This window comes from Sorex araneus, chromosome 5, assembly GCF_027595985.1.
Source record: "Sorex araneus isolate mSorAra2 chromosome 5, mSorAra2.pri, whole genome shotgun sequence".
NCBI lineage: Eukaryota > Metazoa > Chordata > Mammalia > Eulipotyphla > Soricidae > Sorex > Sorex araneus.
The window spans coordinates 50323140-50351050 of record NC_073306.1 but is presented as its reverse complement, the minus strand read 5'-3'; the positions used below and the strand labels follow the sequence as shown (position 1 = coordinate 50351050).

General features: G+C 42.9%; 2 protein-coding genes across 4 annotated transcripts in view; one reads left to right on the top strand and one right to left on the bottom strand.

Annotated features, from left to right (window-relative positions):
* STPG1 (sperm tail PG-rich repeat containing 1) overlaps positions 1 to 16948 on the bottom strand; it is a 50183-nt gene extending 33235 nt beyond the window's left edge. Inside the window, exons 1-2 of the mRNA XM_004603448.3 lie at positions 16798 to 16948; positions 9632 to 9750 (exon numbers count right to left, since the gene is read on the bottom strand). Of these exons, the coding sequence (XP_004603505.3) occupies positions 9632 to 9750; positions 16798 to 16948 (270 nt within the window). The remainder of the gene's footprint in view (positions 1 to 9631; positions 9751 to 16797) is intronic.
* A 684-nt stretch (positions 16949 to 17632) lies between these two features.
* The window catches only part of NIPAL3 (NIPA like domain containing 3), a 57797-nt gene continuing 47518 nt past the window's right edge, over positions 17633 to 27911 (top strand). For 2 of the 3 annotated variants that reach the window (XM_055138320.1, XM_055138322.1), the window contains exons 1-2: positions 17633 to 17788; positions 21869 to 22182. In XM_055138320.1, the coding sequence (XP_054994295.1) occupies positions 22090 to 22182 (93 nt within the window). In that variant the 5' untranslated portion in view covers positions 17633 to 17788; positions 21869 to 22089. Of the gene's footprint in view, positions 17789 to 17890; positions 18293 to 21868; positions 22183 to 27911 lie in introns of those variants that run through there. The other variant, XM_055138321.1, reaches the window with a different exon arrangement.

Here is a 27911-nt window from a genome sequence, read left to right as displayed (position 1 = left end):
AATTTTCAAGGCAGTGAATCCTTTGGGCCTTGTTCAGCAGCAAGTGAGAGCTGGTTTCCACTTTATAGGCAGTAATGATCCCTGGTAGTGAGAAGGGGGACTGTTGTAAGAGAGAACAATGCAGGCCTTGAAGGATGCAGCAGGACCAGACGCACAAGCATCTGGATTCTGGGTTGAGTTCAGAATCCTAGCCTCTGCAGATGTAAGGGTCTCTAGTGATACAAGAAAAGGATTTTTCTAAGGCACTATATGCTAGTCCAGAATATATCTATTGAATAGTACTAAGGGCGAGGTACTTTACCTGCACTAACTCAAGGAATTCCCGTTTTAAAGATGAGAAGACAGAGTCCACAGAGATAAGGCCCATGATTGTATAGCCAGTAACTGTCAGAGCCAAAAATTGAACTCAGGAAGTCTGAATCTACCTGGTCAGACTAACTTTCAAAAGAGAATGAGTACATTAAAAGAAGGGGGAAGGGAGGTAAGTCCCATGAGTTGTGAATCAGGCATTCAAGTGTCAGAATTGCTGCTTTCTACATGACCTTGAGTATGTCACCTTTAGTAAGTCACCTCTCTAGAACTCATTTTCTTCATTTGTAAATCTAGAATACTGAACTATATCTTCTGCTGTCTTTAAGTTTCCAAAGTCCCTACCTACAGTGAGGAGAACTGAAGCAGAAAGCAGAAATATGACTCGTTGAAACACTATCAATGAAAACCTATGTCCCGTGTTCCCAATTTATTGCCACGCTCTCTCAATGCCGGCATCAATCCACACAAATCTTCTGGGCATTTCTGTATCCTGAGAAGCTAAGAATTTCAGATCAAACCAGGTCTCCTATCACATCCTGTTCAATAAAATTTGAATTTCAAATAAATAGCAAACTGATTTTATATAAACATGCCCTCACAATATTGGGTAAATACTGATACAAAACTAGCTGATTTTCATGTATTTAAATTTCAAAATTGACTGGGAATCTTCTATTTTCCTTTACTAAATCTGGCAGCCCTATCTTTAATCAGGTTTTGATTCTGCCACGTTGCAAACTTGTTGGAAACCGGGCCAGAGATGACAAGGATGCCACCAATTAGCCTGGAGGGAGAGAACGCTGCTTATTTGCTCTCAGACAGTGTCCAAGAAGAGTCTTTCATTCCCGCCACTGCTGGGGCTGGCCAGTGTCAGCTTATGAGGGCAACAAGAAAATAATTTCAAAACTCTGTTAGTGGGAACTTAAAATTCACCAGGATAGGAGTGTTTATACCAGGATAGGAGAAAAGTTTAAAGTTAAACTTTTCTCTTTCTTTTTAGGGGGAATAAGTTTAGGGGGGCACAGCTGATGTTGCTCAGGGCTTGCTCCTGGCTCTGTGCTCCTGCCCAGTGCTCCTGCCTCCGATACCTGTTGTGGATGACAAACGGCTCTCTAGAAGGGAAATAAAAATGCAGAGCCCTCACCTCTGGGATAGCAATTCATGTGACTAACATTTTCCTGACTTGGATGAGTTGGAACTCTCAGAGCATATCTTAGAGATCTGGAATTCAAGTTGCACTGGCGTAAACTTAAATCAGTCAGCTATTGGTACCTTGGCTGAGACCAGAAGGCAAAAAGCAAATAAACAAAACCGAAGTGGGTCTGGAGAGAGAGAAGATCAGAGAACTATTTCTTGGAGCTCCACTGACAGCTGTTGACTCCTGTCCTGGCAGCACTGGTCTCCTGAACCCATTTCACAGTGTGAGGTTCCAGTGAGTCTGGAGACTTAGAGCAGGGCCAGCACTGGCAGACCATGATCACCAGCTCTTTGGTCTTTGGCTGTCCACAACAGTATACTGGATCCAGTTCCTGTCCTTGGAGTTCGAAATATCAGAGGAGGAAGAAGAAAAGGCTGATCCATAGGTTGATGTGCTCCCATCCCCTACCCAACATATATCTGGGTGACAAACTTGAAATGTTCTTTGAGAGCACTTTAGAAGGATTGAAGGATCAAAAGGCCAGCCTTTGCTGTGCCAAGGCTGGGAACCAGATAAGCAATCACTTAATCTAGAATCAGTTTAGAGAGCTAAGGAGGAAGAGGGGAAGAGAGGGAGAAAGGCATTTACCTCCTCGCTCCAGTTCTCTCCATAGTTTAAGGGAGAGCTGGATAGTCTTTTGCTTGGAGTCAGTCACATCTTTCATAATCGAGATTTTTTTTAGCACAGATTTCAAAAATTCTGTCTAGAAAATCCTTTCAGATGACAAATCAGTGGTTTTTAAAAACCTTTGCCTATCTTGGAAGATGTAGTCCCTGCTGGGTCTTTGGTTAAAGACCACATTGAATCATCTTTTTTAATTTTAATTTTTTTTCTTTTTGGGTCACACCTGGCGATGCACAGGGATCACTCCTGGCTCTGCACTCAGGAATTACCCCTGGTGGTGCTCAGGGGACCTACGGGATGCTGGGAATTGAACCTGGGTCGGCCGCATGCAAGGCAATTGCCCTCTCCACTGTGCTATGGCTCCAGCCCCTGAATCATCTTTGATTCTTCAAAGATGTTTGAAGAATCTACTTTGGTCTTTTATCGGGGCAACCGGTGTTTTTCTTGTGCCCAGGAGTATATAAGAAGAGTGAAAATAGGAGTTTGCTCAAGTCCTAGAAGTATATAATGAAGAAGGGCATGCCTGAAATAAACACTGAGCCCTATTTTATGACTTATTCACTGAAGAAATTGCATAAAAATTGGGGGTCTCTGAGTAGCAATTCCTTTACAAAATGCCTATGGTCTTTGAGTCTTAGCATAATGTATTTATACAGCTCATTGACTTCATAGAAAGACATTTGGTTTAAAGCATTCAAAGTGGTGAGGAGAGCATGGACCAGAAGAAAAGCCAGCCACATTCTCTCTTTGGGCCTCCTCCAAATTGTGAATCTGCAAAGAGACAAGATCGATGGTCTTGATTCTATGCTCTAGCCTTCCACAAAGAACCCAGGAATGGGGGCCAGAACTGGCAGCAGTTTCAAGCACTGAGTCCCCACCACCACAGATGGGCTTCAGCCTAAGGTGCTGTAACAGAAATGACCATTCTGCAAAGCACAGGGATATAGGGGACATTTAAGATCTTCCAGTTCAAACTGTCTATATAGCCTCCGGAAATCTGCATAAGATGACTTCCTCCTTTCTGCTTTCTTCCTCTGCCTAAATCCCACTTCTCACTCTGGCAAATTTCCACAACTCTGATCACAGTTAAAAAGGCAACAAGCATATATTAAACAAAAACAAAAAAAAAAGAACAAAAACAGGACTTCTTTTATAAGAGTAAACGAGGATAGCAGAAACGCAAAATCCCCAGAACCCTGATGAGACTGCAGGAAATCTCAACTGAATTCTATCAAGGCGATTGGTTGTTAGACTCAAGGTGAAGAGTGGGAATGGAGAAAACAAGGTCAGTTGAATGGGTGAAAATGGAAGGCTGGAGAGACAGTACAGTAGGGAGGATGCTTGCTTTGTACAGTTAGTTGACCTGGGTTTGATCTCTAGCACCCCATATGTTCTACTTAGCCCCACCAAGAGTTATTTCTGAGCCCAGATCCAGGAGTAAGACCTCAGCACCACTAGATATAAACTCCAAAGCCAAAGAAAAAAACTCTAAAACACAGTTACAAATAAAAAGAAAGTGGGGACCAGATTCTTGCCTCTTAACTGGCCTAACTAGGTTGGACACATGGCAAGGAAAGTCAATCGCAAATTTTCAAAGTATTCCTTAAAGTCAAATTGTTTCTGAGTGTACCCAGGCTTCACTTGTTTAGAGCCATTTTTAGATCTAGTATCAACCCATGAGCAGTACTTTGAGCAGAATGTGGGCAAAAATTCAACTATTGAAATCTACTGTGGGTCAAAGCCTATGTGAAGGCCCTAAAACATGAGTACAGCAGCTTGTTTAGTCACTCACAACATTAAGAATGGGATAGAGAAGCTGCAGCAAGCCATGTAAACCAGAAGAGTTGTGTTCCCAAGACTCGGTGCATGAACTTGAGTTAAAGTTGTTCATTCATTCTATATCTGAGCGGCTTGGGGTCAGGCATAGCAAAGATCACTTTCCAAGGAGCTCCTGGATAAGCTAAGCTATATGTACACCCATGACCATGGGTGTGGACAGAGACGTGACAACTTTGGAAATTCAGCAGAGGAGGGGATGCTGACGTCTCCCCCAGGAGATGAACTAGGAACACTACTCAGGTTCAACCCTTTCCCGCTGACCCTGGCCATGCAAGTTACTTAACCTTCTGTGTCTCAGAGTCATTATCTGAAAAGTGGGGATAATGATAGGACTTAGCTCATAGGTTATTATTGGGATTAAATGAGTTAATAAATGCAAAGGTCTAAAAGGGGTGTCTGGCACAAAGCCAGTGACAGCAGAGTATTAGTTATCACCAGGAGCATCACTACCATCAGCTCCTGTAGCCCCACAAGAAAGAGTCCTGCTCTCATTTGTGGGATATAAAAATAAAAACATAGTATGAGACTAACACCCAAGGACAGTAGAAACAAGGGCCAGGATGAATGGTCCACATTTGGAAGCCTGCCTCAAGGGATGGGATAGAAAAGGGACCATTATGATAACGGGAGATATATGCTAAAAGTGGGCAAAGTACCAAACATGATGACCTCTCAGTATCTGTATTTGAGACCATAATGCCCAAAAGGAGAGAGAGAGAGAGAGAGAGAGAGAGAGAGAGAGAGAGAAGAAAAATGCCTGCCATAGAGGCAGGCTGTGTGTGGGGGAGGGGGGGCAGTGGCAGGAAGGATACAGGGGATGTTGGTGGTGGGAAGGGAAATTCATACTGGTGGAGGGATAGTATTGGAACATTTTATGACTTAAGCCTGATCATGAAACCTTCTGTAACTATATCTCACGGTGATTCAATTTAAAAAAAGGAAATAAAATAAAATAAACTTGATTATGATATAGAAAGAAAGAAAGAAAGAAAGAAAGAAAGAAAGAAAGAAAGAAAGAAAGAAAGAAAGAAAGAAAGAAAGAAAGAAAGAAAGAAAGAAAGAAAGAAGGAAGGAAGGAAAGAAAGAAAGAAAGAAAGAAAGAAAGAAAGAAAGAAAGAAAGAAAGAAAGAAAGAAAGAAAGAAAGAAAGAAGCAAGCAAGAAAGAAAAAAGCAAGAAAGCAAGAAAGGAAGGAAGGAAGGAAGGAAGAAAGAAAGAAAGAAAGAAAGAAAGAAAGAAAGAAAGAAAGAAAGAAAGAAAGAAAGAAAGAAAGAAAGAAAGAAAGAAAGAAAGAAAGAAAGAAAGAAAGAATGGAGAGGAGAGGAGAGGAAGAAAGGAGAGAAGGAGAGGAAAGGAAGAAGGAAGGAAAGAAAGAAGTCAAGCTGCCATCTGACACGGAGAACTCAGATTCCAGAGGGGAAGGTAAGGGCAGACCTTATTGAGGTCTGATTTGCAGCTGAGTTCACCCTGAAGTCATTGCCCCTTGTGCATAGTGGTCTCAGCCAAGGAAGTGGTCTCACTTCCTTTCTTTTGGATATCACTGACATACTTTTAGATATCACTAACATCAAGGTAATAAGTGAACAGTAGTAATTTTGTTAATTTCACCAGTATTAATTTCACCACAAATTAGACACTGGCCTGCTTACCAGCTGGGCGGGCAGTCACTGTCAGTCTATATATAGCATTAGCATGCATAAAAAAAAAAAACCCTCCCCCCTCTATTATTCCTCTTTTGGAATCAAAAGGGATCAATTAAGTTTAGAATCATGGAAAAGTAATCCCTGCCCAGGCCTGCACCCTTATTTTGAAGGGGAGGGCTGGGAGATGCGGAGTTGAGTGTCCTTACTATTACCACCCAGCTGGGAAACCGGCGACCACCCTCCAGGATGAAATGGGGACAGGGAAGTGGGGGAAGAAAATGTTCCTTTGGCTACTGGGCTCTGCTGAGTCCATTGAGGCATGTTGCTTCATGTCTTCAGAGTCAGCAGCCCTTCTGTAAATAATTGTAAAATGTTTGGGGAAGCCGGCTTCATTTCGAGCAGCCCAAATCCCCAGTCCAGAGACCGAGCTCTGTGAAGGATTCCTGGTACCCAGCAGACCCTTGTGAGGAATGTGAGCTGGGCAAGAAGGCCTGATATTTTTCTGCAAAATGGGGCTGATAAGGTAAGGGCATGTTTCAAGGGGCACCAAGTCCCTCTGTTGTAGATGTGCTAAATGGGTCACAGAACTAATGTGAAGACACAGCGACAATGCATGAGATCAGGCACAGGGTGTGTGCGATTTGTGTTTTAAGAAGGGTGGTGAGTTTTAAAATGAAGAAGGGTGGTGAGTTTTAAAATGTTTTAATTTGTATTGCCTCACTAAATTATTGGGTGATGTTAAACAAGATCCTTAACTTTTCAGTGCCCACTTCCCCCGGGGGGAGTGGGGGAATGAGACAATAAGCATAAAATAACATCCCCCTTCTTTTTTTTAATATAGCTTAAAAATATTTTAAATGTATATAATTCTCATTTTATGCTTTAGACAGGAAGATGAGTCTAGAGAAGTCAAGTGACTTCATGGCAACAGCTAACAAGAGGGCAAAGTACAAGTTGATTGGTGGGCCCCACAGATTTTCTACAAAATTCTATTTTTATGTACAAAGCCCTCTGAGATTTCCTGTTTTCACATGATTGAACCAATGTGACCCACATTTGAGATGCATGAATCAAACTTCTGAGTTGTGTCTCTATATTAGATGTTGTATGCATAGTTTTTAGCTGGCTGCCACCTCGGTTCCTTAGAGAGAAAAATTTCTAAAGAGCAAGCATTTGGTCAAAAAATGTGAATTGAATTAAATTTGTTCACTAAAAGAAAAGTTCATTCAGTTTCTGGATTTGGGTCTTCAGAATGGAGCCTACGCATGAGCTGACATCGCCCCCTGCTTCAGTTTGATCTACTTTACTAAGGCCTTTCCAGAAACACTCACAGACCTTCACAGATCAAATTTATGGCTTTGCAGGCCGCAAAGCAGGGTGTGGTGTGTGTGTGTGTGGAAAGAGCATGAAGCTTTGGAGTGAGCTAGGCCTGGGTTTGTGGTCTAATTCTTTCCACATTGATTCAGCAAATATTTATGTAGGGCCTCTTCTATGCCAAGCCCTGTGTCGTGTTACCTTGGGTGGGTCATTTAACTTCCCTAAACCTCTGTTTCCTCTTCTATTGAGATTATAAGCCCTTCCTTTTAGCATAGACTGAGAATTAGAGATAGGGTCTAAAAATGATTTTCATACAGTAGGAATCAGTTAAAAAATAGTTGATATTATTTTTATTTGAGGAGAGCCTGCAAATATCCTAGAGATAGAGATATATTATCTTAAAATTGATAAGTGAGGGGCCGTAGCGATAGCACAGCGGGGAGGGCGTTTGCCTTGCACACGGCCGACCCGGGTTCGATCCCCGGCATCCCATATGGTCCCCTGAGCACCGCCAGGGTTAATTCCTGAGTGCAGAGCCAGGAGTAACCCCTGAGCATCGCCGGGTGTGACCCAAAAAAAAAGCAAAAAAAAAAATTGATAAGTGAGGAAACAGGAAAGAGACAATTAAAAAATATAAGAAACTAGGGGCTAGAGGGATAATACAGTGGGGAGGGCATTTGCCTTGCACGCAACCAACCCCGGTTCAATCCCCAGCATCCCATATGGTTCCCCGAGCACCGCCAAAAGTGATTTCTGAGTGCAGATCCAGGAGTGGCTCCTGAGCATGGCTGGGTGTGACCCAAAAAGCAATATAGATATGAAATATATATGTGTATATATGAAACTAGGAATCAAACCTGGGCCAGCCGTATGCAAGGCAAATGCCCTACCCACTGTGCTATAGCTCTATCCTTCTCAGAGAGCCCAGTAAGCTACGGAGAGTATCCTGCCCGCGTGGCAGAGCCTGGCAAGCTACCTGTGGCGTAGTCAATATACCAAAAACAGTAACAAGTCTCACAATGGAGACGTTACTGGTGCCCGCTAGAGCCAATCGATGAACAACGAACAACAGTGCTACAGTGCTATGAAACTAGAAGAAAAGAAGGAAAAAAATCCTGAGAAAATATTTGATTTATCATCTTCAGAGGAAAACTACAGGTAATTAAAAATCAGTATGATTGTGTGATTGTGTTATACATACACAATCTGCTCCTTATTATTCTTTTTTTTTTCTTTTTTGGGTCACACCCAATGATGCACAGGGGTCACTCCTGGCTCTGCACTCAGGAATTACCCCTGGCGGTGCTCAGGGGACCATATGGGATGCTGGGAATCGAACCCGGGTCAGCCGTGTGCAAGGCAAATGCCCTACCCGCTGTGCTATCACTCCAGCCCCTATTCATTTTCTTAAAGTCTTAAAATATCAGAAGTGAATTTTCTACATATTCTCTAGTATGGTGTTCTTGTTCTCAAAGGCAAAACCAGGTGGAGGGGAAAAGGGCCCCTGCCAGTGGCCGCCTCTCTGTTAATACTCAGAACCCTTAAAAAAAAAAAAAGACTCAGAACCCAGTTTCCCCCCCCGCCCCCCGCCGGCATCTCCCGGTCCTGCACAATGTCATAGGATGAGAAACGTCTATAGAAAGCAACAAAGACAACTGAGACACTGATTCATCCAAAAGAATATTGTCCTAAAGGGTTGGTGAACTGAACAAAGGAATTAAGATTTTTAAAGATAACTCTGGGAACATCTGTGAGTTGCTTCAGCCCCCTGCCGGTTGCAGGGGAGAAGGTTAGACTCCTGGGATTTTAGTGAAATCGAAAATCAGGAAAAACAGGATATTTGGAGAAGATGGTGAATAGAAATGACCCAATAGCAACACACTGATAAAGGAAGATTAAGGGAAGGGGAGCCTATCACAAAAGGTAATTTCCAATTTAAGATTCTTTCATTTTCCCTTTTAGTTTTGAAGAAAGAATCCTTATTCCTACTCATGAGTGAGGTTAAGGGCAGCAAACAAAGTGTTTTTACCTTTTTCAAGAGACTCATGGTATTTTTGATACTAGTAATTTAAAAATCCTTTCTTTTCTTAATTTTTTTATTCAGTGTGTCACATTAAATCCAGACATGGTTGTTTTCTCCTGAATTATCTTTCTAGTTCATTCTAGCAAAATTAATTCATTAAATTTTGTTTAATTGAATCTCCATGAGATACAGTTACAAAGTAATGACTGAATTTCAGGTCATACACTGTTACAGCACCCTTCTCTTCAGCAGTGCACATTTACCACCATGAATTCCAGTGTCCTACCCCGCCATCCCCCCCCCCCACATTAACTTACCCTACCCTCACCCCCTACTATCCCCCCAGCCTACCTCTATGGCATTTTTCTTCTCTCTCTCCCTTTCTCTTTTTCTCTTTCTTTCTCCTTCTCTCCCTCCCTCCCTCCCTCCCTCCTCTCTCTCTCTCTCTCTCTCTCTCTCTCTCTCTCTCTCTCTCTCTCTCTCTCTCTCTCTCTCTCTCTCTCTCTCTCTCTCTCTTTCTCTCTCACACACACACACACACATTTTCCTTTTAAGCAGTGTCTAGCAAAAATTTATAAGCCAGTCAGTACACAGTCAGACAGACAGGGTGACACTACCCTCTACTGGTCACAGAAACATTCACAATAATTACAACAATCCACACTAATTGTCATTACCAGCTTCTTATAAAATCGCTTGGATTGACTATTAAATCCTTTTTTTTCTGGCTCTGGAATAACAAACTGAATATATTTTGAAGGAATGGAGGAGTTTGTTGGGTACGCAGCTGTGAAACCTGGACAAAAACAAACAAAAATTAGTATCAAGAACTGACAAATGCAGAAAACAACCGCCTTTCATTTGGGTTTTTTGTTTATTTTGGGGTCACATCAGGATGACCACGGGGATTACTCCTGGCTCTGTACTCAGGGATCATTCCTGGTGGGGCTCAAAGAAACATATGGAGTCCCTGGTTCACCATGTGCAAGGAAGGCTCCCTACCCACTGTGCTATCTCTTCAGTCTCCACAGATTCCTTTTAAGTTTTATTTTCAATGGAATAGAACAAAACCATGTATTTTGACCAGAAATAAACATAAGACCTACTTTTAAAAAAGTAGCACTATAGCACTGTCGTCCCATTGTTCATCGATTTGCTCGGGCGGGCACCAGTAACGTCTCCATTGTGAGACTTGTTACTGTTTTTGGCATATCGAATATGCCAGGGGTAGCTTGCCAGGCTCTGCCACATGGGTAGGATACTCTCGGTAGCTTGCCGGGCTCTGCGAGAGGGACCGAGGAATCAAACCCGGGTCAACCACGTGGAAGGCAAATGTCCTACCCGCTGTGCTATCCTGTACTCCCTTTAATTTCTTTGCCACATGTAAATTTATCCAAAACTTCCTACTCCATTTCTTAAACTAGTGGAGTGATCCCACTGTTGAAATGTAGAGTTGCAGGGAAGAAGAAAGAGAGGACAGGGAAGATGCTCTTGCCAAGCCGAAAGAGGGCACAGAAACATCTGTGGAGCAGCCTGGGATAGGAGGCAATCAGCAACCCCCCTCCTACTCCCCCCAGGTCACACATCAGCAGGGCAGACTGACACAGACTAGAGGCATCCTGCTAATGGCTTACTGTCATTATTCAGGTGCTGTCCAAGACGAGAATAAGTTTATTCTTTGTCTCTGCTTTGAACAGACACAGGGGTTGAAGAGAAGCCTGGGATCATTTATAGAAAATCAAGGGAAATTTTTATGCATCTGGTTTGGGGAAATTGATACATCATATGTACCAACCGCTTCACCTTAACTGTCCCTAAGTAAGAGAATATACACAATCAGAAAGCTGTTTACACTCTAACCTCCACAGGTCATGAAATCTGAGAACAAACTATTATTTAATAAAACCATTTTTCAATACTTAACTGCTGACAACTTTTAAGCCTCACCCTTTCCTCTTCCTCTTCTGACCCACACTTGAGTATCTGATGAGAAATCCTGAATGCTCTGTCCTTTGGTACCTGCCCAAAGTTCAAACTATGAACCCTTGACCGTCACTCCATTCTCACTGAAAAAATAAAAAACAAAAACAAACTACCTTCTCCTCCTCCTATTCCTCCTCTCTCTTCCTCCTCCTCCTTTCTTTCTCTCTCATTTTGTGTTAGGGCGACATCCAGTGGTACTCTGGGCCTACTCTCAGCTCAGTTCTCAAACAGTAGGTTACAAAATCAAAAAATGGGAGGGAGAGAGAAGTGAGGTCCATTTTCTGAGTTTGAGATCAGCAGGGGCTTTTAAAACTCATCCAGAAAGTGGAGGTGAGCATTCAGCAATGTTTACTACACCCTGTAGAGGTCCAAGATTATCCAAGTTTTGTAATGTAATGAAACTAAAGAAAGCAGGAGAGCTGAGACGGGGATTTCAGCTGTGTAGACAGAGAACCAATGTTCTGAGTACCTCTTCCCTTCCCTCCATCTCCACCACCCCCTCCGCCTCCCACCCATCATATAACCTCTTTCTACCAAGAAAGATCCAATGACTTAAAACAAGGAGGAAATGATATTTGTACTATTGATGACTGGAGTTCAAATTTTCAACAACCCAGCAGATTGGAACTTTTGTTAAAATTTGGTAAATAAATTTCTCGGATGGAGCGATAGCATAGCGGTTGGGCGTTCGCCTTTTACACGGCTGACCCATGCGTATTGGACATGCCAAAAACAGTAACAATAAGTCTCTCAATGAGAGACGTTACTGGTGCCTGCTCGAACAAATCGATGAGCAACGGGATGACAGTGACAAGTAAATTTCTCACATCTAAAGTTGAGGATGAGCTTTTTACCAAATACATGGAAATGATAACCTGGTACTTTTTTAAAAAATAAATTTCTTCAGCCTCCAACCTGCACATCCCATCTTACAACTCTCTCCCAATCATTTCTCCCAACCATAAGGAGTGGGTACTAACTAAAGCAGTTATCTGATATGCATTCAGGATGATCTTGTGAATATGACATAGGACATAGTACATTCCCTTAAAATGCCCTCCAAAGATGTGTTATTAAATTCACTTTTAGACCTTTGAACAGTTTTCTAGCACTTCTGGAAGATGGTTTTTTCTGTGTTGAGCTATTCATCTTAGAAAAGGTTTTGATACATTCCATTTGTTTCAAGAGAAATTCTACTATATGTTCCTCTATGTACCTGAAACAGAAAAATAATTGTTTTAGGAATTGTTCACATCCTTGTTCATTATGTCTACCTAATGTTATATCTGCAGGAATACTGAGAAATCTTATGGGGTGAGACTGAAATGACCAAGCTCTATGACCCCAAAACCCAAGCCCAAGCTCACCACATGACCTGCAACAGGAACTCTGTACCTGGACACTTCCAGAGCTACTGAAAACTTGGGTCTATGCTTTCATCATTATTGGGATAATTTATAACTAGCTATAATAGTTCACCAATTATAAGGATATAATTCTACATTTTGATTAATTACTACAATTTGTTAAATATCACCACAATCACTGTCACTGTCGTCCCATTGTTCATCAATTTGCTCGAGCGGTCACCAGTAACATCTCCATCGTGAGACTTGTTGTTACTGTTTTTGGCATATTGAATACGCCACAGGTAGCTTGCCAGGCTCTGCTGTGAGAGCAAGATACTCTCGGTAGCTTGCTGGGCTCTCGAGAGTGATGGAGGAATCGAACCTGGGTTGACTACATGCAAGGCAAACGCCTTACCTATTGTGCTATTGCTCTAGCCCACCATCATAATGAAGATATAAATATCACTCAAAAGGATTCCTGGATCACTCCCAACCCTGTCCTCCAGCAACCACTTTTCTGCTTCCCACTAAAACTGTTGCCTTTTCTAGACTATAAAATATCAGTATTGATACTTTTTCATTCAGCATAGTGAATCTTTTTCCTTTTTATGATTTTTGGGCCACCTCCAGTGGTATTCAGGGTTTACCCCTGGCTCAGTGTTCAGGGGTCATTGCTGGCAGGACTCTGGGGATAATTTATATGGTGCTGGGGATCAAACCCAGGGTCAGCTGCATTAAGTCAAGAGCCTTAACCCCTGCACCATCTCTCTAGCTTTTAGCACAGTGATTATTTTGAGATTCTTCTGTACTGCTTCATGTATTAGTATTTGGTTTTAATTACTCCACACCTCACCCCAACATGTGCTTAGTAAACCTCTTTAATTACAAGTATTCTAATGGATATTAGTAGTACCTTACTGTCATTTTAATTCATGATTTCCTGCCTGTTTTTTTCTGTTCCCCCACCCCGCCCCACCCCGGATTTGGGGCCACACTCAGCAATGCTTAGGTATTAGTCCTGGCACTATGCTCAGAAATTACTCCTGGTGGTGCTTAGGGGATCAAATGGGATGCCAGGGATCAAACCAAGTCATCTGTGTGCAAGGAAATTGCCCGATCCACTGTGCTATCTCTCTGGCCCTGCTTATTTTCTTTCTTTGAAGGAGCTGATCAAATATTCTCTGCTCATTCACTGTATCACTGTATCACTGTCATCCCGTTGTTCATCGATGTGCTTGAGTGGGCACCAGTAATATCTCCATTCATCCCAACCCTGAGATTTTAGCAACCTCTCCTTACTCGTCTTTCCCAGTGATTGGAGGCTCTTTTCAGGGTCAGGGGAATGAGACCTGTTATTATTACTGTATTTGGCATATCGAATACGCCACAGGGAGCTTGCCAGGCTCTTCTGTACACTGCCCTACTTTATAAAATTTGCTTTTTGTTTTACAACCATAATCTCACAACTATTTAAATAGATTTAATTTTTGCCCCATTAATCTTACAAACTTTTTCTTGACTTGGGTTTTTTGTTTTAGCTTTTGTTTTTGGTTCACCTTCTTATTTTGTGAGTGTCATTATTCTCATGTTTAAGAATGTCTAATATGCCAATCTATTTTCTTTATATTTTAAGGTTTGGGGGTTTGTTTGTTTATTGTTTGCTTTTGGGTAATATCTGGCAATGCTGCAATCACTCCCGGCTCTGCACTCAGAATTACTTCTGGTGGTGCTCAGAGGTGCTGAGAAGCAAATGGGATGCTGGGGATCAGACTCAGGTTGTCCACATGCCAGAAAAAAAGGTCTACCTGTTATACTATTGCTCTGGCTCCCTACTTTCTTTATATTTTAATAGTAGCTATCATAGTGGAACATTAGGTTGCATATCTTTCAGAACTTGAGAGATTTCCCATTATCTTTTGGGCTGGTGCATTGGTTACATTTGATAAGACATCTCAAGTCCTATATGTTTCCCAGTCTCCCCACCATAAATCTTCACTTTTTACATTTGGACCTCTGAGAAATAATTTATCACTTGGAATAGCAAGAGCCCATTTAGGACATGACTCTGTATTAACTATTTGCAGCCAATTCCCTCAAAGACAAGAACTTTTTAATCTGCAGCTTTTTTAATTCATTTCAAGTCATGTTATTTCTTTTTTTTATTTTTGTAAAAGTGTCCTGTTTGGGTGTTTTGGTTTATCAGCTTTATGACCATTAATAATCTTTTTTTGTTACATCATCATTAAATATAACAATTTGATTATCTTATATTCTGAATATACACCCTTAATCATATATATATGGGTTTTGTTTTCTTTTTGGGGGTCACACACAGCGATGATCAGGGGTTACTCCTGGCTCTACACTGAGGAGTTACTCCTGCGGTGCTTGGGGGACCATATGGAATGCTGGCGATTGAACCCAGGTCAGTTGCATGCAAGGCAAATACAGCCTACCTGCTATACTACTGCTCCGGCCCCTATCATATATATGTTTAAAAACATTTGCTCCCCAGGCAGGAGAAATAGTGCAGTGGATAATGGTTGCCATAAAGGCAGACTGGGGGCCGGAGGGAAACTGGGGACAATGGTGGAGGGAAGTGGATATTGTTGAAGGGATTGGTGTTAGAACACTGTATTTATGTAAACCAATCATGAATAACTTTTAAATTCAATTATAAATTAAAAAAAATTTTTAAAGATACTGAACATCATCTTAGGACCCTATCACCAGATCCACCTGGATTTCTGCTCAGAGATCAGAAGAAATCACACTCTTCTAGAAATGGTTCCCTTGACCATTCTCTATTAATACATACAACCCCATCTCTTTCTTTCTCTAGCCCTTTATCCTCCCTAATTTTTCTCAAAAAGCACTCTCATTATATAAAATATCATTTTATATTTACTTCTTTTTATGTCTCCCTAGGGCTGGAGCGATAGCACAGTGGGTAAAGCATTTGCCTTGCACTCGGCTGACCTGGGTTCGATTCCCAGCATTCCATATGGTCCCCTGAGCACCGCCAGGGGTAATTCCTGAATGCAGAGCCAGGAGTAACCCCTGTGCATCGCCGGGTGTGACGCAAAAAAAAAATTATGAAGTTATAGTATTAACTAAATCTTTTTTACACTATGGGTTATACCAATATACACTAAATCATGTACACTGTTTACTTAATCTGTAAATTTATAGACTTTGCATGAGTAAAGTTTTGACTCTATTTGTGTCAATTCAGTTATAATGCTATCAAGCATGTTAGAAGCAGTTTGCATTTTTTTTACCCCAAAACTACTCTCAGTGAAATTTGGGACATTGGTGATGGAAAATGCACACTGGTGAAGGGATGGGTATTGGAACATTATATAGCCAAAACCTAATCATGAACAACCTTATAACTGTATATCTCACTGTGATTCAATTTAAAAAATTAATAAAATTTAAAAAAAACAACAAAAACCCAAAAACTACTCTCAGAGAAGAATCCATTATCAATCAATATTTCATTAGCTGAGAAAACTCAGAGAGTTGTGGATTCCAATCTCATTCTTTGACTTTACAGACAGCTAAATTGAGGCCCACAGTAGAGAAGGTACTTGCTGGAGTGAATTTGAGACTAGAACTCAGCTTTTCTCTCTCTCTCCTACCGATTCTCCAGCATAGCATAGTGCCCCCAATCCGATGCATGATGCACGCCCGCAGTTGAGGCCAGGAGTCAGTTACTCTGTCCTTCAAAGCAGCCTCCTGGGCTGACATGTCTAGCTCTCCCCACCTCTTTCCAGGTGGAGATTCTGAGGACACACCTCCCGGGAGGGTCTCTGAGCTTTCTCCCCTCCTTGCAGGGACCCACCCGCACCCAGTACGCAGGGTAGGTGTTGGGGGGTCGGAGGCATCCCACGGAGATAAACGGATACTCCTCACCCGGGATCCGAGGACAGGAACTGCCGCCTACCTCGTAGGTCTCCCGGGACTGACTCTGGCGTCACCAACCTCCCCGTCACTATGGCAACCCGAGACTATACATTCTAGGAGTAAGTCTAGCCAATGGTGTTGCCTGTTCCTTTAGCATGAAGTATTCTTGACCAATGGTTAGAGGCGTTTCAAAAACCGCAGGGAAGCTGCCAGAATTTGAGGATTCGGTTTAGTAAGTACGTCAGCACATAATGGAGGAAACTTAATAGGGGCTTATTTAGTTTGATAGCCCCCAAATAGCAAAAGTCTTAGAATTTTGCTCATCTCATCCTACTTCAAAGAATAAAAAGAACTAACATTCTCATATCCAAGCCTATTTTTAATAACGCTGATGACTGACGTGGTCAGTTACCCAAGGGCAGCTTGTAGTGTCTCATGAGCCCCTCTTCCCAGTTCTAGAGTAGTCACAGTGACCTTATCAAACTCCACCTCCACCCCCAACGGTTCCCCCTTTCAATGTCAGGTAAAATCCAAACACACTGCAGGTCGGCCAGTCCTTCTGGTGGCCCTGCCATCACCTTCGCCCCAGAAAACCCTCGCACCAGCCACGCTGCCTTCTGGGCAGGGGCTACAACATGCCAGCCTTTTTCTGCTCTGCATTCGGCTGTGCCCTCCACTCTCGCTTCTGCTCAGGGTCTGAGCTATCATCAGATTTTTCCTATCGTCGGTCTCCGCCCGAAGGTCATTTCTCATCTGTAAAACTGACGTCTTCCGGGGCTGTCAACTGAGTCGTGGCTGCGGATGTGAAATAAAATGCGTGCAAGTGAGAGCTCGCGAGCTCCGTGCACGCGATCGCTCTGACAGTTGCACACAAGGAAAACATCCGTAAAGTGCTGAAGTGTGGCTTGTATAGACTCGGAGGGCTGGTGTTGACTCAAGCCAACAGGTGTTTCGGAGGTCCCGAGGGATGCCTGTGGCTTCGCGAGGGCCCGGGGAAGACTTTTTGGAGGAACCTGGGCGCTGAAGCTTAAGAAGGATTTGAATACATGGCAACCCCCTGCGGATGATGGGGGTGGGAGACTGGAGGGCAGGAGTAAAGCCTGAGGGTGGGCGGCTCTGAGGAGCAGGGAAGACTCCAGGCAGGCCGCCCACCTGTAGGGCGGATGGACGTGGACCGCCACCTGAGCTCTCCAGGACAGCCGGCGAAGGCGATCAGGGCTGGTTCCAGCGTCCTTCTCGTGCCCTCTAGAGGGGACTTCCCCCAGGTGAGTGGGCAGCTCCGGCCCTCGCTGTCTCACCGGGTCCCGGCCCTGCGCTTCAAGCAAGCTTTGAGATGCAGCCAATAAACCGGCGGTTGTCCCGCCCACCTCCTCCCCGCAGCCACTCGTGTGTGCGAAGCTCTCGCCAGCTTCTTGACTGGCAGGCAGCCTGGCAAATCACATCTTGGCCTTTGAAAGCAAAACACTGCAGCACCCAGGGCAGCTCGGAGTTGGGGAAGAAATTAAAGGAGGCTGCGCCTCCGGCTTGCTTTCCCGAAGAGCCCAAGTGCTCTCCGAAAGCTCTGCTAGGTGGGCCTTAGAGGAAACGCCACCGGTGAGTAGTGACTAAGACTGAGAGGGCCGAGGGAATTTGGATTCTGCTTTATTTATTTATTTTTCAGAAAGCAAAATTCACTGGGAATCCTCGAATGTGCCTGGGTATTGACACCTCCCTTCTCGCTGTCACCCGCCCTGTCAGTTTGGGTCACCTTACCTCGGAAATATTTTTTTCCAATCCGGCAACGAAGGTGACAGGAGAGGGGGCAGTGGCTTGCCTCGAGAGAGGTGATGCCCTATTTTATCAAATCAGGAAGTGACATGGAGTAACTTTCATCATTTGCTCTCTGGCTCGGGCGTCCTGGCAGTAGCAGATGGTGGGGTTAGCAGGTGGGGACGAGGGGAAGGCATTCTTGTTCGGCATGGCAGCTGGAAACTGTGTTCCCCAGCTCCACGGGAGAGACTGCAGAGGGAAACCTTCCAGAAAGCCCAAGCCTAGGATAGGGGAACGCTGCACATGTAGCTGACACTCACCGTCTAGGCACCGAATAGGAATCGTCAGGTAGGTGGCAAAGGGCGTGCTGGTGTTGTTCAGTTGGAGCCAAGTTCTGAGCAGACCCTATCCTTAGCAAGCGCCAAGTAGTTTCTCCCGTGCCTAAAACCTGCTCTGTGGGTTGGTGGAATCGTTGGTTGAGATAAGGGGGGTGCGGTGGGGTGAAGGCAAGCACCCAGTGAATTGTTTTTCCTTTCTCGAGCCCAGTGCGCTCATTGAAAGGCAGCTGGAGTCCCAGCCTCCTGCTTCTTGGGCCCGCTTCAGTTATGGGAAAGCGCTTTGGAAGTCAGGAAAAGAGAGGAGACAAGGAAAGCGGGCCTTATAAGGGAGGACAACTTGCAGAGAGTTTCTTTGAAGCTTTTTGTCCAGAAGCTTCCCCAGCTTAGGGAGAACCTTGGATATTTGCAGGAAAATACAGGGGATTTCTGAGAGAGGAAGAGGGTTTTAATAAGCAAATTAAATGCCTGCTACCACCATCAAATACAAAACGCAAAAATTAAAAAAAAATTTAAATACCGCAAAAATAGAGACCCACCTGGACCAGCGAACCAGCTGGTATAGAGATTAGAAGATCAGAATTTATGGACATGGGGAGTATCATGCTAAGTGAAATGAGTCAGAAAGAGAGGGACAGACATAGAAGGACTGCACTCATTTGTGGAATATAAAGTAACATAATAGGAGACAAAATACCCAAGGATAGTAGAGATACGTGCCAGGAGGATTGCTCCACAGCTTGGAAGCTGATCTCACGTGCTAGAGGAAAAGGCAGCCAGGATAGAGAAGAGACCACTAAGTAAATGATGCTTGGAGGGCTCGCTGAGGATGGGAGATGCGCGCTGAAATTAGACTATGGACCAAACATGATGGCCACTTAGTACCCATATTACAAACCATAACACCCAAAAGGAGAGAGAGAGAGAGAGAGAGAGAGAGAGAGAGAGAGAGAGAGAGAGAGAGAAGAGAAGAGAGAAAGAGAGGGAATGTGCCTGCCACAGAGGCAGCGGGTGGGAAGGAATAGGGTTGGCAGGAAGGATACTGGGAACATTGGTAGTGGAGAATGGGCACTGGTGGAGGGATGGGTACTCGATCACTCTATGACTGAGATGTAATCACAGAAGTTTGTCAGTCTGTAGCTGTATCTCATGGTGATTCATTAAAAATAATAATAATAAAATAAACATTTTTAAAAGACCAGAATTTTACATCCTCCCTGTGGCATGATCCCAGGGCTAATTTGCTTTCTCTGACATCCTATGGGTGGGGCTGAATTTATCTGTTGTATATCTCAGGTTGTGGTGAATTAGACCCAAATAAGCCATTTTGTTTTGGACTGTGAAGCAGCCACAGGGTCAGAAGCTCCACAGGCCTCTCTTTAGCCAGTCAGTGGGTGAGTATTGCAATAACTGTGCCAGCTCTGCACTAGATCCTGACTGAAGTGAGTGAACAGGGGATTCCTCAAAACCTTTCCAGAATCTATGTCCCAGTTATCCTTCACCCCCAGAGCAGAAATCCTCCTCCAAGAGTCACTCAGAGATGAAGAAAACCCTGGAACATGCTTCCTTTTTAAGGCTATTATATTAAAAATGTTGAAACTGGCATATACCCATCTAACATGACAGGACTTTTCACATATATAAAATGATAGTGAAGAATAGTTATGATTACAAACATAAGTATGCAGGCTGGGAAGTCTGGGTTATGCGATGTAAGTTATAAAGCCTGATGAGTGTACTTCATAATATGTGTCTATGTGCACATACATATGTGAGCTAGATAGCTCTGTCAATGTGTAGTCTCATCTGGAGGCAGTGGCAATAATTTAATTTAGAGGCCTTTTGACAAAGTGAGACGTGGGCCAAGTAGCCTTTTTTTCCAGCCCTTGTATCAAACCTTGTGCTTGCTGTCTTGTAAATAGTAGACAAAGAGCTACTATCCAAAGGGCTTTGGGTCATGCCTCCGTACGACATGTGACTTTACTATTAACACCAGGAGCCAGAATCCTGGACCCTAGGGCTATATAACAAAAGGAACAGAAAGCTACAAGAGCGGCTGGAGCTATAGCACAGCGGGTAGGGCGTCTGCCTTGCACGCAGTCAACCTGGGTTCGATTCCCAGCATCCCATATAGTTCCCTGAGCACCGCCAGCAGTAATTCCTGAGTACAGAGCCAGGAGTGACCCCTGTGCATCATTGGGTGTGACCCAAAAAGAGAAGAAAAAAAAAAGGTACAGGAAATAAGAAGGTAGCTTTCTGGAACCTGGAGGCCTGGGAGAGACTTTTTGGCACCAATTAAGTCCTCAGTACTTATTTCTTGTATGAATGCATGACAGAGAAAGAAATATTTGTCAGAAAATTAAATATTTAAACTGCTACAGATGAAATTAATACTGATAATCGTTTACATTCATTGCCCACTCACTGTTCAGGCTTTTTACATGCAATATTTCATCACACACCAATTATTTCTCATAACAACCCTGTGTGACAGCAATGTAAAATAGTAAACTCCTTTATTTTGCCACAGAGAAAATGGATTGGGAAGTTAAATCTTTTGGTTAATGTAAGCAGGTAGCACATGACAGGTCAAAAGCCATCTAAAACCTTTTATAATGGGAATGAACATACATAGACATTATAATAGAATTCAAATGTGTATGATAGTTTTCTTAATATTCAAAATCATCAAAAAACACTCCAGGGTAGGGCTTTGGGTCATGCCACCCTGGACAGAAGGATTGCGCGCGCGCACTCTCTCTCTCTCTCTTTCTCTCTTCCCCCCTCCCTTATTTGCAGGAAAGCTTGAAATGCACTGAAAGTATCAGTACCCAATGAAGTTAGCAAGAATTATCAACATTGCTGGTGAGGTCACATTATTTAGCACACTAACCCCACTTTACAAAGGAGGCAGCAGAAAGAATCTTCCAGAAGCCAAGTGATCTGATCACTCAGGTTTAACCCTTCTCAAGGTGCTCAGAAGGCCCTAGGCAGCAACCCAGGCCACTTCTTTCACGGAGATTACTTTTCTTTTCCTTCTTATTTCCCTAAGATGATATTCAGATGGTTCCCTTTTTGTGTGTATCAGTGGGATTTTTTTTATGCCTTCAAAAGTAAAAATAGGAAACATTCTACTTTTTATGTAGAGAAGCCTATGAAAATGGAGGGATTTAAATTAGACAAAAAGGGGGGTTATCTATCAATTAAGGGAATTTTAAAGGAACAAAAAGAAAAATTTTGAAGTAGCTGAGTGATAGCATACAATTCCTTAAGCAGCCTCATCTATCATGGCAATTAGTATCTTGTCCTAATATTGTTCTCTTCTTGGGGAGCAAAGTTGGTTTAATGTTCATTGTACATGAATTTTTATTTATTTTATTTATTTGTTTATTTTGGTTTGGGGGCCACATCTAGCAGTTATCAGAGCTTTCTCCTGAGCAAATCTACCATTCCAGTAGATTTTGGGGAACATATGGGATGTCAGAGATGGAACCAGGGTCAGACGCATGCCAGGCAAGCCTCTACCCACTATATTATTGCTCTACCCCCTATACATGCATTTTTAATGCTCCCTCTCACCACCCTACAGCAAAGATCAGAAAACGGACTTTGTCAGCTTGGAAGAGACCAAAACTGGCACTTCTCTGTATGAAGATGAAAAAAAGTCTCTAAATCAGGCAAGACAACGTGAAAAACTGTGTAAGAGAGAGGATACGATGGCTGGTAGAATCAAGATGGCTTCCAGCTTTGGTGCTGCTTAGCAGCTGTTCCATTACCAAGCCAGACCTGGGGAATGTGCCATTAGCCAGCATGGATAGAGCCCACAGTGCAGCCCTGCAGCTGCAGCAGCTCCCACCCACCAGCAGTGCTGTCCCCATGAATGAGGGCTCCTTCTCCTACAAGGTAAGATCTTTTGGATTTGGAATTTTGTCTTTTACTGACAAGAGAATGAAGCACTGGCTTGCTGATATATATATCACTATATCACTGTCATCCCATTGATCATTGGTTTGCTTGAGCGGGCGCCAGTAACATCTCCATTCATCCTATCCCTGAGATTTTAGCAGCCTCTTTTTACTCATTCTTCCCACCGGTGCCTCATTGGAGGCACTTTTAAGGGTAAGGGGAATGAGACCCATCATTGTTACTGTATTTGGCATATTGAATATACCACAGAGAGCTTGCCAGGCTCTGTCGTGTGGGAAAGATGCTCTCGGAACATTGCCAGGTTCTCTGAGAGGGAGAACTGGGCTTTAAGAGGTCGTGTGGCCACAAATGCAGCCGTACACTTCCAGAAGCTATGTTTTATAGTCTCTGGATCTTAGCCATTGATGGGATTACATAGCGCCAGGGGCAGTTTGTGGGTGTGGATACCAAGCTGCTGGAAAATGGGGGATCTGGGTAGAGGATATATATATATATATATGTATGTATATATATTTATATATATATATATATATATATATATATATATATATATATATATATATATATGGGATGCTGGGAATCGAATCCAGGTCGGACATGTGCAAGGCAAATGCCCTACCCGCTGTGCTATCGCTCTAGCCCCTAGAATGATATTTTTAAGGAATGCATTCCCACTAAGAAGATTTTATATTTTTGTTTGGTTTTATTCTTTTGAGTAGGAGGCACACTTGACAATGCTCAAGACTTACTTCTGGCTTTGTGCTCAGTGATCACTCCAAGTGGGCTCACAGGATCATAAGTAGTACCAGGGATTGAACCTGGGTGTGCAAGGCAAGCAACCCTATCACTGTGCCAGTGCTCCAGCCCAGAAAAAGAAATTTTAAAAAATTCATCTACCAGGAGCAGGGCAGAGAATTCAAAAGCATGCATTCCTGGGGCTGGAGTGATAGCATAGCGGGTAGGGCGTTTGCCTTGCACACAACCGACCCAGGTTCGATTCCCAGCATCCCATATGGTCCCCTGAGCACCGCCAGCAGTAATTCCTTAGTGCAGAGCCAGGAGTAACCCCTGTGCATTGCTGGGTGTAACCCCCCTCAAAAAAAGCAAAAGCATGCATTCCTGAATTCAATCCTTGGCACTGCATATCACCACCCCCAAGCACTGCCAGGATGTTCCTGGTTTGCCCAGCACCTCTGTGTCTGAGCAGCACCAAGTATGGAATCTTGTAACCTGAGACCATTTGGGTGGCCCTTCCCCCCAAAATTTACCTACTGTGTCACTTGGGAGGCAGTCTTTGTTCAGATTTCATTATGTTCCCTTCCCTTATTTCTGTATTATAAATTTGGGGTGAGAGTTATATTATGTTATGTGTTTTGGTCTTTTTACATATTCTTGTTTGCAGAACATTTCCCGTGACATCAAGTAGGAATTGAAAGAACGCTTTTGAGTTAGAAAGATACTTCCAAGAGCTATATAGCACATGCTTGTATGTGGGAACCTCAGGTTCAATCCCTGGCCCTTATCCCTTTTCTTTTTCTTCACCCTCTCCTTCTCCGTGTAGAAAAATAAAAATAATAGTGAATACAAGTGTCCCAGTGATCAATGGATGGCAAATAGTCCAACATAGAAGATAAGAAAACACTGAACACTGTCTGATGAATTTCTAAAAGTTTCCTTTTAATTTCTTTCTTTTCCAATATTAGTTTATGCATTGTGATTTACAGAACTATTAATAATAGAACTTCAGGCATACAGTGTTGCAGCTCCATAGCCATCACCAGTATTCCTCCCCAATGCCCCAAGTTCCTCTTCCACCTATCCCACCCTCTGGGAAACTTTATTTTTTTAAATTTTTCTACTATTATAATTTGGGTCACATGCTTACAAGCTTCAGTGCTTAATGTTCTGATATATACACAACTCACCACCTTACCACTGCCAAAGTCTAAAAGTTGTTATTTTATTTTATTTTTAATTTTTATTTCTCTTATTGAATCACCATGTGGAAAGTAACAAAGGTTTCAGGTTTAAGTCTCAGTTATACAATGCTCGAACACCCATCCCTTCACTAGTGCACATATTCAACCACCAAGAATCACAGTATAGCTCCACCCCACCCCCCCACATCCCCAGCTCCCCACCCCGCATGAGTAACAGATAAATTTCACTTTACTTTCTCTTTATTTTGATTACATTCAATATTTCAACACAAAACTCACTATTATTGTTTGGAGTTTCTCCCCCTTAAAGTCAGACCTGCTGAAAAGGAAGCATTTGATAATTTGTTTTCCATTGCTGAGAATGAAGCGATATGAGGTCGAGTGGCCACACTAACAGCCACACAGTTTTGGATTTCTGTATTTTAGTATTTTAGTAACTAAGTCCAGAGAAATATCTGCCAGAAATTGCATCATTGCAAACTTGTACTTCTCAGCTATATTATATTCCACATATGAGTGCAATCTTTCTATGTCTGTCTCTTTCTTTCTGACTCATTTCACTCAGCATGATACTTTCCATGTTGATCCACTTATATGCAAATTTCATGACTTCATGTTTTCTGACAGCTACATAATATTCCATTGTGTAATTGTACCAGAGTTTCTAAAAGTTGTTATTTTAATTACGAACTTAATTCCATGACTTACCGCAGCAATATCTTGGTGCCAGAGCAAGAATATGTAAGTCATGGTGACACTACCAAAGAGCTAAGGGGTTGTGGTGGAGACAGACATGTTATCAAAGAGTCCCAAACTGAGGGAAGTACTGAGTGGGAAGCAGGGAAGAAGACCTGGGTGCAGTTTCCCACCCTGCCCCTTCCTAGATATGATCTTCAAGACCTTCACCCTTTGGAGCTGGTAGGGGGGAGATGCTGGTAGCAATATCACCCTCCCCACTGTGTCCCTCCGAGTTATATGGAACAATGAAACAGGGCCTTCCTGTGCCGGGCATGCAGGAGGTGCTTGGTTCATAAAACCTGTGTTTACAAAGACCAAAGTGCACAGTGCAGAGGAAGGTATAGTTAGTCTGCCTGGCATTAGAAGCAAGGGCTCCTAAGAGGAAGCTGTCTCTTTTCTGCTTCATTTTGTTTAGCATGCCTTGACTGGAGTGACTAAATCCCATTTCAAAGCAGCTGAATTCTATAATAACGTTATTATAAGGCTCCACGGTAGTTCTTGGATCCCAGGTGGAGAAAGTGTTAATTTGTCTTGGAAGGTACTAGAACTCATATTCTCACTTTCAAAAAAGAGAGAAAAAAAATTTGTTTGTTTTGGGGCCACACCTAGCACTGCTCAGGGGTTATTTCTGGCTCTTCACTCAGGAATTTTTCCTGGTCCTGCACTGGGGATCACATAGGATGCAGGGATTAAGCCTGGGTTGGCTGTGTGCAAGGCAAACTTCCTACCCATTTTACTATCTCTCAGCCCCTCAAAAGAGAGAAAATTAGGTTGTCCTGTCTTGGGTCAGGTATATGTGTTGGTCTTATCAGTCAGTGGCCATGGGGTTATCCAGCAAGCAGGAATTGATCACTATGGGCATCTCAAAGAGGATTCACATGGGCATGGTCAGGTGCCCCCAAATCATATTTTACCCACCATTAAAATATTAAGAGGCCTTAAGTTCTTCCTGATAGATGGAATGATGTTAGGAATAAGCAAATTGTCTTGAGCTGCTGCCCTGCCCTTTGATATTCCCAACAAGGTATGGATTCTAGTTGTTAGGAAAGATGGTCTGTGAAAAATAGACCAACAGGCTGAGCTAACCAGGAGGCAGCCTGAAACTAGGTTCCTGACACTGGAGGCTTTCTCTCAGCCTGGAAGAGTGAGGATTCAATTTCTTCTATTTGGCAAATTGACATTTCAATTAAGCACCTCCTCTATTCTTGCCTGTGCTGAGTAAGGGCAGGAGCTATGTAGATAATGGAGATGCATCCTCCCAGAAGGAACTTACACTCTAATTGAGAGGTGGAGCTAGTTATTTTCATGAATACTATCCTTCAAACAGAATTTGGCATAAACACAGAGGCCCAGCAGGGTTTTAAGGTCATGGCTTTTGGAATGGGCTTCACATCCCAGCTTGATCACTTTCTAGCATTATACTGTAGGGTGAATCATAGAACTCTTCTACAGGTCAGTTTCAAATCCATTCTATGATGTGGTTATAAGGATGTCCTGAATTCACAGATGGAAAAAATGAAGCTGTCTGCATCATCCTCTGTTTCTGCCTATGGGAAATCCTATCCCATCTTTATAACCCTGGTTCAAGTATCAAATTTTCCAGGAAGCCTTTGTCAGTCTTCCTGTCACAAAAAATACAGGTTATTTATTTATTTATTTATTTATTTATTTTTTATATTTTTGAGTCACACTCAGTGATGTTCAGGGGTTACTCCTGGCTCTGCACTCAGGAATTACTCCTGGCAGTGTTCAAGGGACCATATGGGATGCTGGGGATTAAACCTGGGGCATTCAAGGCAAATGCCCTACCCAGTGTACTATCACACTGGCCCCAGGAGAAATATAGGTCCTTTATGCCCACTTCCATAGCCAATTCATAGTTACTGTAACAGTCATTCCTATCATAATAGTAGCTGACATTTGTTGAGAGTTTACTTTGTGACAGAGAACAAAATCCCCACAGGACTGGCATCATTTTACATATGTGGCAGCTAGCACAGAAAAGTTGATAAACTGGCTCAGGACCACACAGCTGATAAGTAAAGAAGCTGGAATTTGAATCAAGTACATGTGCTTCGTGCCATTGGTTTTTTTCACCATTCCCAGCTGCCCACATTGTGCCAGGCACTCTACAAAGTCCCTTCTCCCTCTGGCAATGGGAACTAAGTGATGAAATGACAACTGTAGAAAAGGTAATACCTCACCTGATGGAGAAGGTAAGCATCGGGGACTCACCAACTAACAGTGTGCACAACCTGGTTAGCCAAACGGCTGCCTGTGCTTGTATCTGCATGTCAGTATTCCATGGAGCAAGCCAGGATGCAGTTTACATTGACCTGTTTGTCAATGTTTTAAGTTTTAAGCCCAAGGGATTTTCAGAATCCACGTAGGTGTAAGTGCTATTTGGTCATGTTGCATTGGCTAAGGTTGGTAGATGTGAAGCTGACTTTGGAATAAGACACCTGAACTGAGGTTTTGCTTGAACATCAACATCCAAACGAGGTTTTCTGCCTCCATGACCTCTGTCTGCTTTTTTTTGGGAGTCATTTCTTCATGTCTAGGGTTGTAACTACTAACAGATCAATTCTTGGATCAGAGAATATCAGACCCAGAAGCATTCTTAGAATTATTGCTTATATAATGATGATTATAAAAATAATAAGAACAGAATTGCTTAGAACGTATTACTTATCTGATGATATTTCAACACAAATATCATTTAATACAACATGCATGACAATACTATGAGTTGTCCCCAAAAGGTGGTTGCCCATTTTTTCAAAGGGGAAACTGAGACTCATAGAGTTCAGGTAATTGCTCTGGAACCACACAGAAGTAGTGCCAGAGGCAGGACCCCAGCCCAAGGTCTACGCTTCATCAGAGTCAACACAGGAAGCTGAAGCAGAGAGAAATGATTTTGTGTATGCTCCCCTTTCCCCTTGATATTTGGGTTTGTTGAAGATATATCTAAAAGTCACTGAGACTAAAATCCTGCTGCCCTCACCCACTTCCCTTGCCAGTGACACT